Source organism: Microtus ochrogaster, unplaced genomic scaffold (assembly GCF_000317375.1).
Source record: "Microtus ochrogaster isolate Prairie Vole_2 unplaced genomic scaffold, MicOch1.0 UNK98, whole genome shotgun sequence".
NCBI classification, from domain to species: domain Eukaryota; kingdom Metazoa; phylum Chordata; class Mammalia; order Rodentia; family Cricetidae; genus Microtus; species Microtus ochrogaster.
This window is the reverse complement of record NW_004949196.1, coordinates 1,116,226-1,128,759: the sequence shown is the minus strand read 5'-3', so window position 1 is coordinate 1,128,759 and position 12,534 is coordinate 1,116,226. Positions and strand designations below refer to the sequence as shown.

Here is a 12,534-nt window from a genome sequence, read left to right as displayed (position 1 = left end):
AGCACCATCATCACCATCATCATCACCACCACCATCACCATCATCATCACCACCACCATCACCATCAATACCAGCACCATCATCACCATCATCATTACCACCGTTGTTTGCTATCACCAACATTGTCACCATTTCCATCATCACCATCACAAGCATCACCATAATTGGTGTGCACAGCTCTGCCACCATCAGCCTACTGTCTCTACTAATGGACACATGGTATTGGTCACACCATGCCACACTGGTCTGCCCTGATGGTGGAATCTCAGTAAATGCACCATTTGTCATAAGGGCAGAGTTCTTGCCTCAGCAACCGTTGCTCCCCAGCTCCTGGCCCATGTGGCATCAGTGTAAAATGACAGCAGGAATGGATGTGGGCCATTAACTCACTGCAAACCTATTGAGTAACTAGTGAAGCAAAACCCAGTTGTTCTTTGCCTAGCGAAGTCTAAACTCTCCTTTGTTTAGAATTTGCATGTGTGCATGTATTTGTTTGCATGCATGTGTGTTGGTTCAGGTATGCATGTATGGAAGTTGGAAGACAACCTCAGTGTTGCTGCTTGACAGATACCGTGCTTGAGCCAGGGTTTCTCTGTTGTTCCGTGCCTGCGGGTCTGCGAGCCTCCAGGGTCTCCCCTGTTTCCACCTCCCATCTCACCCCAGGGCTGCCTCACGTCCTTTTGACTTTCCACTGGGTTCTAGGAAGCAGGCTCCAGCCTGCACACTTCCTTGGCAACTGCTTTCCTCCATGAGCCCTTCTTCCTGTTTGTGAGACAGGTTCTCATGTAGCCCAGGATGGCCTCAAATTCACGGTGTAGCCCAGGATGAGGATGTGATCCTGATCATCCTGCTACTACCTCTTGGTATGCTGGGGATGAGGGAGTGCACCCCCAGGTTAGGTTTCCGTGGTGCTGTGAGTGGTACCCAAGACTCCCATGCGTGCCGGAGAAGTGTTCGATCCACGGAGTCACTCAAGGACTCGCTCTTAGATTTGGAAAACTATTTAAAGACCTGGGACTGGGAGCGGATCTCAAGAGAAGTTATGTTAAAGGTGGGGGAGGGTCTCCTGAGGACCCTACCCTACCTCCCTGGGGAGCTAATGGCTTCTGAGGAAGAGAGAGGAATTTTCTTCAGCTGGTGGGGATGTGGCCCTCACCCCCAACTCCTGTCAGAAACACTGACGCAACTCCCCGGGCCACTAAAAACAAAAGATTTCAAAGTATAAGCAGGACTGGCTGAGAAAGAAGGATCTAAGAGACGGATCACATCTGCTCAAAGTACTTGTGTGCACGTATCAAACTGTCAAAGACGACATCTTCATTTCCAAGTCACTGAAGGAAATCTGGGAGTTGGCTCAGTTGGTAAAGCAAGGATTTGGGTCCGATGCCCAAAACCCAGGATGCGCTGAGACTCTAGTAATCCCAGCGCTGGGCAGGTGGAGACAGGAGGCTGCCAGCCTTGCTGAGTTGATAAGGGTGCCTGTGCTGAATAGAATGGGGGGAGAGGGCGGCTGGGGAAAGGTTCCACAGCTGAGACTGTCTTCCGAGGACCCAAGTTTGGTTCCTAGCCCATATCACAACCACTAATGACTCCGGCTCTGGAGGATCTGACACCCTCCTCTGGCCTCCTCAGGCATCTGCACCCATGAACACTCATGAAGACGCACACTCACACACAGGCACACACATGCATATATAAAAAAAAATAATAGTGATAATAGGGTTAAATCTTTCTTTTTTTTTTTTAAGTACACCATGAAGACTGACTCAGGAAGACATCATGGCTGTCCTCCAGCCTCCACACACACCTTCACGGGTACATGGAAACACAAACACATGCACAAATATGTACAAACACAGGCACACGCACCGAAGATGAAAATGGCTGAATGAAGCTGAGTCCCGCCAAGGGACGTCATGTGCCCAGAGTCACACCTGTGACCAGTGTGGAGGACACGATAGAGCATGAAAGCCAAGCCCTCACAGGGACATCCGAGAGGCCAGAGGAGCACAGAAGTTATACACACCACCCAGAAGTCCTGTGGGCCCCAGGCTAACCCCAGACAGCCAGCAGGCCACCAGGGGTGAGAGGTGTCTAGCTGGCCTAAAACAGGAAACCCCCTCCTAACCTCAGAGGATCAGCTGAGCTCTGAGACTGCCTTCCCTCCAGTCACATGACCCCTCCAAAGTGGGTATGATTCATCGCCCCTTCCAGGGCTTCAGAGTGGCCAGTGAGAGAGCAGGGCTCCTTCAGAAGGCAGCAGTGACTGCGGTTAGGCCGCGAGAAGAACTTTCCAGTATCATGAGGTATGTGAGAAGGTGAGAGGAGGCCAAGAGCTGCAGGAGGCGTGTGGAAGGCTCTTCCCTGTTTTGTGGGACAACCCCTCAGCTTCCCTCTTTCTTCAGGATGAAAGAGAGCCATGGTGGTTGGGGGAGTGGGGGCAACAAGGCCTTAGGCAAATCAGCAACCAGGCATTGTCAAGTCGGAAGTTGGCTCTCCGGTGCCTCTGCCCAAAATAGAGATAATTCTGTTCAAGGAAGTAGCAGTGGGGGCCTCTGCTGGGGGCTGGGAAAAGCCACCCAGGCTAAACACAAATTCTGTCTTCTGTGCTTTCCACACCTACAACCCCAACCCAGGGAGACCACAGGGAAACAGGAAATGTCTTACCAAGCCCAGCTGGGGAAGATAGAAAAGGGTAGCTGGATGGCATCTTCCAGGCTCTGTCTGGCTCACTGAGACAGCCACATGGCTGCCCGGAGAGGGTGGCCACGCTGTGTATCCTGTCCAGAGCTTTGAAGTAAAGGGGCTGGTGGTGCACCCTTCAACACAGACTAAAGCATTCTGGGAGTGAGGCTGCCTCTCGTCTTCCCCCCACCCCATACCTCAGCAAGCCCTTAGTCTCCACCCAGAGGGAATGTTTGGTTAATGTAGGTAAGCAGGAGGCCTTGGGCAGGTCATATTAACCTTCATTATTTGAGTTCCCCAACTGAAACCAGGAATAAAATTGCAGTATACCTGTAATCTCAACCTCAGGAAACTGAGGCAGAGGGGTGGTTTTAAGTGAGATAAGCTTGGACTACATAGTTCGAGGTTGGCCAGGGCTACACATAGAGACCCTGTGTCAAAAATGGGTGGGAACAAGGCAAAGGGAGGGGAGGGAAGGACAGAGGAGGAGATAGGAAGATGGGAGAGGAGAGGAAGATAGGAGAGAAGGGAGGGAAGAGGGGAGGGAGGGGAAAGGAGGAGAGAAGAGGGTGTCTGTGTAGCAATTTCCTCTAAGATGAAACCTTCCACGTTGGAAGGAAGCTCATTAAGACACAGGATGCCCTAAGAGGAGGTGATACACTCCATCCTCCAGAGAAACATGTTAAGCTCAGGGAATAAACAACAGAAAGTAAACAGGAAGTTCCTAAAACAGACAAGATTCTCTAAGTCCCTCCCTTCCCAAGGTCAAGCTGTAAGGACTGCATAAGGCTGAACTGCACAGAAGTTCAGACAGGACAGGGCGACTGGAAGAGACTGCCCTGCTTGCGGGCTGTGCGTTGCCTTCCAGGATTCCAGTAAGCACCGTCCATGCCGGGCCTCAGTGAGGTAACTGTCTCTGAGTCATTTCTGCTCCTGTGAGTGACCCCCTCACTCACATTCCTGTAAACAGCCCCAGGAACATTCACGGTTCACCTAGATGGACTTTGGTGGCATCCTTGCTTTTTCCTATTGTCAGCTCCCTGGCTGGGGTATGTGGACATGTGTTCATGTCTCCCCCGGAAGAGGGAAGGGAATGGAAAGAGGAGGAGACAGTGAGGATGAAGGGATTGGGAGAACAGAGAAAGGGAAGGAGGAAAAGAGAGGAGAGAGATGAGTAAGAGAGAAAGGAGAGAACCTCCTCTCTGCTCTAGAACTGAGAACTAACACAAAGCCCAACCCGCAAAACGCAGTCATTAGTTGACTCAGCAAGCATACATTGTTTACTGTTTACCCAGCACAGAGACCCAGTAGTGGACAAGGAAAATAGGCCCTGATGCCACAGCGCTTGCAACAGGAGGGGCTCTCACAAAAGCAATCCGGATATGGGTTGGTGACAACCCTGGTGAGTGTGTGGTCGGAAGTACAGTCAGCTGAGGCATTACGTTACAAGACCGGGCAACTGTACAGCGTTGGGGTAGTGGAGGGGAAGGCAGGGCTCGGCCAGCAAGCACAGCAAGACAGAAGGGGATGGACGCTGAGGTTAGAACGCTCAACAGCATGACCTTCAACCGCATAAGCGCATCAACTTTAAAGAAACTTCTCCAGCAAGACACATGCCGCGGTGCAGCCTGTACTCCTGACGAACTCTGCTCAAAACATAAAAACGTCTAGGGGCTGGAGAATCCCCCAATGAAAGGCTGGTGGTAGAACACCCGCATAGAATCCTCCAGCGAGGGGCTGGGGGCGTGGTCAGGGGCGGAGCCCCTGCCTAGATTTCCCCAGTGAAGGGTTGTGTGTGGATACGTCCACGTGGCTGCAGGTGCCAGAAAAGGCCGAAGAGGGTGCTGTATCCCCTGAAGTTGGAGGTACAAGTGGTTGTGAGCTCCCTGATGTGTGTGCTGGGAACTGAACTTGGGTCCTCTGTAAGAGCAGTCAGTGCTCTCAACTCTTGAGCCATCTCTTCATCTCCCACCTTATTTTGAGGGGACAGTCTCTTTCTCAACCTGGAGCTGGCCCACTAGGCTGGTCCGGCTGGTCAGAGAACCCCAGCAATCCTATTATCTCAACCTTCCCAATACGAGGATTGCAGACACGCCCCGTCACGCCTAGTCCACTTAGGTCCTTGCGGTTGCGTGGTAAGCACTTCACACCCTGAGCCTCCTGCTTGCCCCCACACCCCTGTTTTTAAAAGGGCAGCTACCACTGGTCCTTTGTATATGCAAGTGGGCTGTCTCCAGGACCATGTCTCCCCAGGTATGAAAGCACACAGGGGTCCCCATCCCTTCTCGACCCTTCTCCACATTGAACCTCCTGTCGTGACTTATCTCAGCTGTGGAGAGAGCTGAGGGGACAGCAAGCCAGTCAGTCATGGTGACCAACACAGGCAGGATGCTCATCCCATTCTTCCATCCAGTTGGCTGTGCATGCAGAGGCCAGAGGACAAGCTTGCAAGTCCTTCCTCGGGCCCAGTTCACCTTTTTTTGAGACAGAGTCTCTCATTGGCTGAACCTCATGGACTCAGGTTGCTGAGCAGTGAACCCCGAGATCACTGCCTTCATCTCCTCAGTGCTGAGTTAAGAGGTGGACACCGGGTCTAGCTTTCTTCCCCTGGGTGCTGGGAATTCAAACTTGGATACTAGTGCTCCCCAGACACACTCTTAAAATGTGGACGTCTCTGAGCCATGGCTGGTTAAGCTCACAGACATAGCAAAGTCAGATACGGGGGAAGAAAAGAATCATTCATTCATCGTACATGTCATTTGCGTATATGGAGGTCATTTCTTCCTCGCATCATATGGGACTCAGGGATCAAACTGAGGTGGTCAGGTTTGGCGGCAAGTGCCTTTACCCACTGAGCCATCTCACTGGCCCTCAGATGTTTTTGTCTCTTTTTTAGCACAGTGTCACCCTCTTGAGGGCACTGATGCGTTCATCTTTTTCTTCCAGCTGCTACTCAGCACCCAGACCTGGAATGCACTCGAGAATGTTTGTTGTGTCAGTGGAGGGCTGTCTGGATCAGCAGGAGTCTGCTACGTGCTCTTCCCTGCCAGGAGCGGTTCCGCAGCCCCTTTGGCTCTACGAATGGTTGATTTGCATAGCTGTACAGATTCCCCTCCAGTTTGGGAAGTATGAACAGAGTGCTTCGCAAGCTCACGAATGGTGGCTTCATTCCCTCTCATTGCCCCATCCTCACCCTTGTTCCTGTAGAACCCTCGCTCTTTTAGGAGAGAGCTGAGCAGACAGCAGCTACTTCCTTCCTGCCTTTTTCCTTTCTTCCGCTTTCTTTTTAAATCAAATTTAATCCGTGGGGGTGGTGTGTAGTGTGTCAGTGTAGGCATGCATGTGTACAGTAAGAGCACGTGCATGTGTGCACATGAGTGTATTGTGTGCACGCGTGCATGTGTGTGAGTGCATCCATGCATGTGTGTGTGGGTGTGCACCCGTGCATGTGTGTAGGCCAAAAGAAGTCACCTTTCTTTGGTTGCTTCCCATCTTATTTTTAATTAAAAAAAAAAAATAGGCAGGCATGGCGGCGCATGCCTTTAATCCCAGAACTAAAGAGACAGAGGCAGAATGATCTCTCTGAGTTCAAGGCCAGCTTAATCTACAAAGGGAGCTTCAAGACAGCCAGAGCTATTACACAGAAAAACCCTGTCTTGAAAGCCAAAGCAATTCTACTGACAATGCTTCGGAAAAAAAGAAAAGAAAACCAAAACAATATAAAATGAAACAAAATAAAATAGAATAAAAATTAAAACATCCTTGGCTACACAGTGAATTTGAAGGCAACCCAGGATACATGAGACTCTGTTTTTTATAAACACAGGGGGTTTTTTATTTTTAATAAATTGTGCTATACTCAGCTCACAGAATGGTTGCTCTCATCACCACTCCCTAAAGTGGCTGGTTCCATGGCATGTGCCTTCTAACAGCTCAGGACAGGCACCTATAGACGATGCCAACGCCAAAGGAGGGCACAAGCAGCTTCTATCAAAATGGCACAACATTTTCTGCAGGAGACTAAATCACAAGCTGATTTTGGACTCCATGAAAGAAGCTAGTCTCTTGCGTACCAAGGGACTACATATGGCTTATCAGAATATGGTGGGCAGCACTATAGGAGAAAATTAGGGGGTGAGGTTAGGGCAATGACTCTGGGTAAAGCATTCGTGGTGCAAGCATGAAGATATGAGTTCAAATCCAAAGCACCAACGTAAGAGCTGGGTGTGGTGGGGATGCCTGTAGTCCCAGCACTGGACGATAGAGACGGGAGGATCCCAGCCATCACAGGCCAGTCTCAAAAATGATGGCGGCGCTGGAGAGATGGCAAAATGGCTAAAAGCATGTTTCTTTAGAGGACCCAAGTCAGCTGCCTGGAACTCCAGCTCCAGGGCGGGATGCAGTGCCTCAGGCTTTACGGCTCCTGCACAGAAATGCGCATGTTCCCACAGAGGCGCACTCACAACTGAAAACCTTTAAAAGAGATCTTTGAAGGCAGAAGGAAGAAGAGAACTTGGGAAAGACACCGTGCCCCCACAGACATGCGTACCAGACTGCACACGGATGGGCATACACACAAGGGCACAGACACAAGAAAAATGACAGTGGGCTGCACAGTGCCAGGAAAGGTGGGATTTTAGTGACGTGTTGAAAGACGTTTAAGCAAAGGCTTGAAGGAGGTGAGGGGGAAGCCAGGTGGATAGCAGCACGGACAGTGTTCCAGACAGGAAACACTCTGCCCCGAACACCTGAGGCGAGACGCATTGCCTGATGCCTTAGAGGAAAGGCTAACAGGCCTGTGGCTGGAGCAGACTGTCTGAGGAAGGTGGAAGACGGAACCAGGTGTCTGAGGAACCAAAACTAGGGTCTGTGACCCAAACACAATGCTTGTGATTGTCACCACAGCACCCAAACTTGACATTTGACCTTGAGATGAAATCAACAACCGGTGAGGAACTGGGGGCGTGGTCAGGGTGAAGCCCACCTAGAGTCCCCCAGTGAGGAGCTGGGGGCGTGGTCATGGGTGGAGCCCCATCCAGAATCCCCCAGTGATGAGCTGGGGGCGTGGTCAGGGGTGGAGCACTGGTCTAGCTCAGGAAGTCCTAAGTTCCCTTGCAGCTGAGACAAAGAGAAACAGAAATAGGGAACTGAGTCATGGAGATTTTCAGTAACTTCCTGTAATGTTTAATGTCATCAACTTGTCTGGATACAGGGTTAGGTAGGAGTCAAACCTCCAAACACACCTATGAGAGCTCACTTTACCTCTGTGCCTGTCTGTGGGGGGTTGTCTAGGTTGGGGCAGTGCAACATCCCCTGGGCTGGGAGGCCTGGACTGAATGCAAACACCAGCACCGTGTCTCTGCCTCTGACTGTAGATGGCATGTGACCAGCAGTGCCTTCCCTGCCATATCATCTGTACCCTGAGACTCTGTGCCTGGACAGCCCTCCTTTCCTGTCTATGACATCTGAACACGTGCTCCTTAACTGATGGCATTGTCTGGCAAGGTTTAAGAGGTCTGGTCCCGTTAGAGAAAGTATCTCACCAGGGATGGCTCTCTCTGCTTCCTGCTTGCTGTAGGAGGCAGGAGGCCCCTTTTCCTGCAACATGACTCCCTCCGAGAGCGTGTGGACTCTTATCCCTCTGAACCGTAAGCCCAAATCAATTCTTCCATAGTCTGCCTTGGTGATAGTGTTTGATCCTGGCAATAGGAGAGTAAATAAAACACTTCCCCAAAATCCAGCGGCTGGAAATGGAACTCAGGCCACCAACGTCAGGGCCCCACACTGCGGTCCCCATTGAGCTGCACTGAAATCTGGGAGATATGTTTTGTTCCCACGCATCGTTACACTATTTCAATCACACAAACGCCTGGAAGGTCCTGCTGTGCTCACTAACCTCCCGACCCTGACTGCCACACCAAAGACAGCACCGCACTCTCTCCTTGCTACACTGTGCACGTGTGTTTCCACGGTCCGCTTTCAGCTGTGTGTGCGCATGTACACCTGTGCATGCATCAGAGGGCCGATGGCTTGCGCTATCACTACCCACCTGATTGGGTCAGTCTCTATTGGAGTCGCTATTGGAGCTAGGCCGGTAGCCAGCAAGCCCGCAGCACTGGGCTCACAGGAAAGTGCCCACGGTCATGCCTGGCTTTTCAATGTGCCTGCAGACCCTCGCATTTGCACAGCAAATGCTGTACCCAAGCCACTAAGTCCAAGCCAATCACCCTGTTCTCTTTTACTTCCAGTTCAGGCATGCCGCCCAAGGGCTCTGCCAGTGTACATGGGCACTCACCACCTGAATGGTTTGCTAGCACTGGGGGCTTCTCAATGCCTTCTACCCCAACTCCTGATTCTCCTGCAGTCTAGCGAGCTTCACGCCATGAAGGATCTTTCCCCAAACCACCTCTTTCTCTTCAGGCCTCCAACCTCAAAGATCTGCGTGGAAGGATTACACACTCCCACAGAGGAGTGCACGCTTGTGATATCTGGGCCTCTGTTTCTAAACAAGACATTGTCATCCTTTCTGTGGGTCTTAGGCCACATGAGCACCAGCCAGTCTGAAAATGCTCCAATCTGACCTCCACCAGCAACGCTGGGACAGCCACCACCCTGAGCACAGAAAGCATCCCCTGCTGGGGTCCCCATCCCCATATCCACAGGGTTCATCTTTCCCTGCCCCCAGGCTTCTGCTCTATGGAGATTCTCCAGACTCTCTACTCAAAAGTGCCGCCCAGCATAGCTTTCCAAGCATAACTTTCTTCAAAGTATTAGCCACTTAAAATGTAAACCTGTCCGTGTTTTCTCTTTGATTCATTTCCCTCCTTCAGAATAGGTGTGTTAGAACATGAGCATATGTGTCCCACTTCCATAGTCTCCAGCGCCAAGGGAGGGGCCTGCCCTGCACAGTACCTGCTTGATGTATAGGTGGAGGGTAGGTGGGTAAGTGGATGAGTGAATGGATAGGAGAACAGGTGAATGAATGAACTGGTGGAAGGAAGGATGGATGATGGATGGATGGATGATGGATGGATGGATGGGTGGATGGATGGGTGGGTGGATGGATGGATGATGGATGGATGGACGGATGGATGGGTGGATAATGGATAGATGGATGATGGATGGATGGATGGATGGATGGATGGATGGATGGATGGGTAGATGATGGATGGATGGGTGGATGGGTAGATGGATGGATGGATGGGTGAATGGATGGATGGATGGGTGGATGGATGATGGGTGGATGGATGGATGGATGGATGGGTGGATGGATGATGGGTGGATGGGTGGATAAATGGGTGGATGGACGGGTGGATGATGGATGGATGGGTGGGTGGGTAGATGGATAGATGGTGTATATATTATTTCTTCCCTTCTTGCTGGACAAAGGAGAGTGATGAAGAAATGGAGGAACTGAGTAGTCTTTTTATTCCAACCTCCACACCTTGCTCTCTGCTGTTTCTATCAGCCACTCCTTCTCATTTTCCTTCGGCCTTCCACATCCCATGGGTCACTCTGTCCCTGGCTTCATTCTGTTAAACAGTGTCCCAGAGACCCAAAGGCAACCTCTCTGGGTACTTCCCTCTGGCATATTGAGCATAGCCCATTGGTTCTCACACACATCTCCATCAGACACAGAATTTCTAAGGAAGGCAGAGAAAAGCAAGGCTAGAAACCGCCAAGAAGACAGATAGGGAGAGTCAGGGTGAACCCCAGCCCAGCCTGGGGCTTCATACAACAGAGCAATGGATAAACTCATACTGACTCTTCAAAACCCAGCCTAAATATCCCTCTTATATAAGTCCTAATTCTCAGGCAGTGTCCTGCCCACATCCCTAGAACACACAGGCCCGAGACTATCTTTTTCTGTCTCCTTGTGTTTAAGAACTCTTTGGGGGCTAGAGCCAAGTTCCCAGCATTGTCTGGTACATATTAGGGCTATTGCGGGAACATCCTCTGGGGATTAACACCATTCACACTGGCCCTTCAGAAAATCAGCCTTAGCTATGATGCTCAGGGGTGAAAGTTCATCCTTAACTCAACTGTTTTCCCAACAGCTACGATTGCCACATCACAGGGCACCCCGAGTCCCGCCAGAGCTGGGGCCTACATGTCCCATGGCTACTTCCTCAAGCCTTAAAGCTACTGGAGTTCAAGCAAATGTAGTCAAATCTCTGATGGCCGGTAGCCAGCCAGAGGGATGTCCATGGAGGGCAGCGAGTGGGTGCTGTGCTTCCTGCTCCCTTCAGAGGCCACTGCTTCACCAACAACAACCCCAGGGGACATTCTAGAGACCCCAGCAGTTCATTCTCAAAGCGATTTCCTTCTTCAACCACATGGGACCCCTCACAAGAGGAAAGAGACCAGCCCCAGCCAACTACAGCTCATCATTCCAGCGGCAGCCTCCTGGGACTTGGAGGAACTGGATGTGCTGGCCTTAGAGACTGAGGGCAAGATGGTAGATGTCCCTACATCAGGGCTGTGTCCTTCAGACCCTAGAGCAAAGCCATGTTCCCTTGGGTACAGTGAGTATTCCTCTGCTCCCATGATAAGGCTATGTACCCCTCTGACTTGAACCTATATCTTCCTTTTGTAATGCTCTCAGCCCCCCACCCAAACCCAGCATCCTTGGGAAAGCAGGGAAAAGAGCACAAAGCCACCAGTCACGTTTCGCCGCCGTCACCCCAGCCACATTCAAATAAGGATTTGAATACATTTCCTAAACTCGCCAGGGCACTTCTGAGCATGCCTCTCCTTGAAGGGTGGGGAGGGCAGAAAAGGTCTCAGGGTCGCCAGGGACCTTTTTTTTGGGATCCCAGGCCTGGGCCCTGCATTCAGTGGGCCCTTTGTGGGATGGGCAGAGCTAGGAAGCCACAGGGGATAAAATGCAGCCCCCCCCTCCATGAAACACAGCCCAGAGCCCTGGCAGGAAATGGAGGTGAAGGAAGATGTGAGGAGGAAGGGGGGGAGATCAGAAGAGGCGGAAGAGGAGGAGCCACAGGTGGGGGGGAGAAGCAACTGAAGGCCTCTCTTTTCAATGCCTGTGTCTGGTGGCTCCAACCTCATGCACACTTTTGGCTATCCACAAGGCTCCCGGGTACCCCAGGGCCCCTCCATGTGGGTCTCAACAGTTAGCCTATAGTTGGAGGGATTTCCCCCCTGTTAGTCAACACAGATACAAGCCGACCTAGAGTCTGTAAACCCACGCAGGGCCCTCCTCTGCTCAGCACCTCCACTTAGCCAGGCTCAGACCTAAAGAAGTGCTCCCCTCCAACCCAGCCCTGCCCTGGCATCACCCAGCAGGCTCACCTGGGACATCTGGGGCCGCAGGTTGACCTCCCGCAGGTTGATGGCTTGGGGAAGCAGATTGTTAAGCAGTTGACACAAGAGCACACCATCTCGCAGAGCCTGTGCCAGCTCACACACCTGGGCCCCCTCCCAGGTCACTCGGTGGCTGGGAGGCAGCACCCGACACTGGATCAGCCAGTGGGTGCACTGTCGCCAGAGCTCCATGGTGGCTGCCTGCCTCCCCCTCGGGGAGGCCCCGTGCACCCTCGCGCCTCCACCACCGCTGCCGCTGCCTGCCCCAGTGGGGACAACTACAACACCACTTCCTCTTCTGTGACTGTAACTGTCGCCCTGGGGCTGGGGGTGGGGAGGAGCTGTGGGGCGGAGGGGAGCACCTGCAGTTCCGCCCCCGCGCCTTCCACGCACTGGTGTGACCTCCCCTTTCTCCACCCACATTGAGTGGACCCGGGCACCTGCAGGACTAATCAGCCACTACCTCATCTCGCCTATTGGCACATAAGCTGTCACCTACTCTAGCTCCTCCAGGTCCCCTGTGTAAGA

The 12,534-nt window shown here is 52.0% G+C and overlaps 1 protein-coding gene across 1 annotated transcript in view; it reads right to left on the bottom strand.

Moving 5' to 3' along the window:
- Vav1 (vav guanine nucleotide exchange factor 1) overlaps positions 1-12,261 on the bottom strand; it is a 42,495-nt gene extending 30,234 nt beyond the window's left edge. Inside the window, exon 1 of the mRNA XM_005371130.2 lies at positions 11,995-12,261. Coding sequence (XP_005371187.1) covers positions 11,995-12,198 — 204 coding nt within the window. The 5' untranslated portion in view covers positions 12,199-12,261. The remainder of the gene's footprint in view (positions 1-11,994) is intronic.
- Positions 12,262-12,534: the final 273 nt, after the last annotated feature.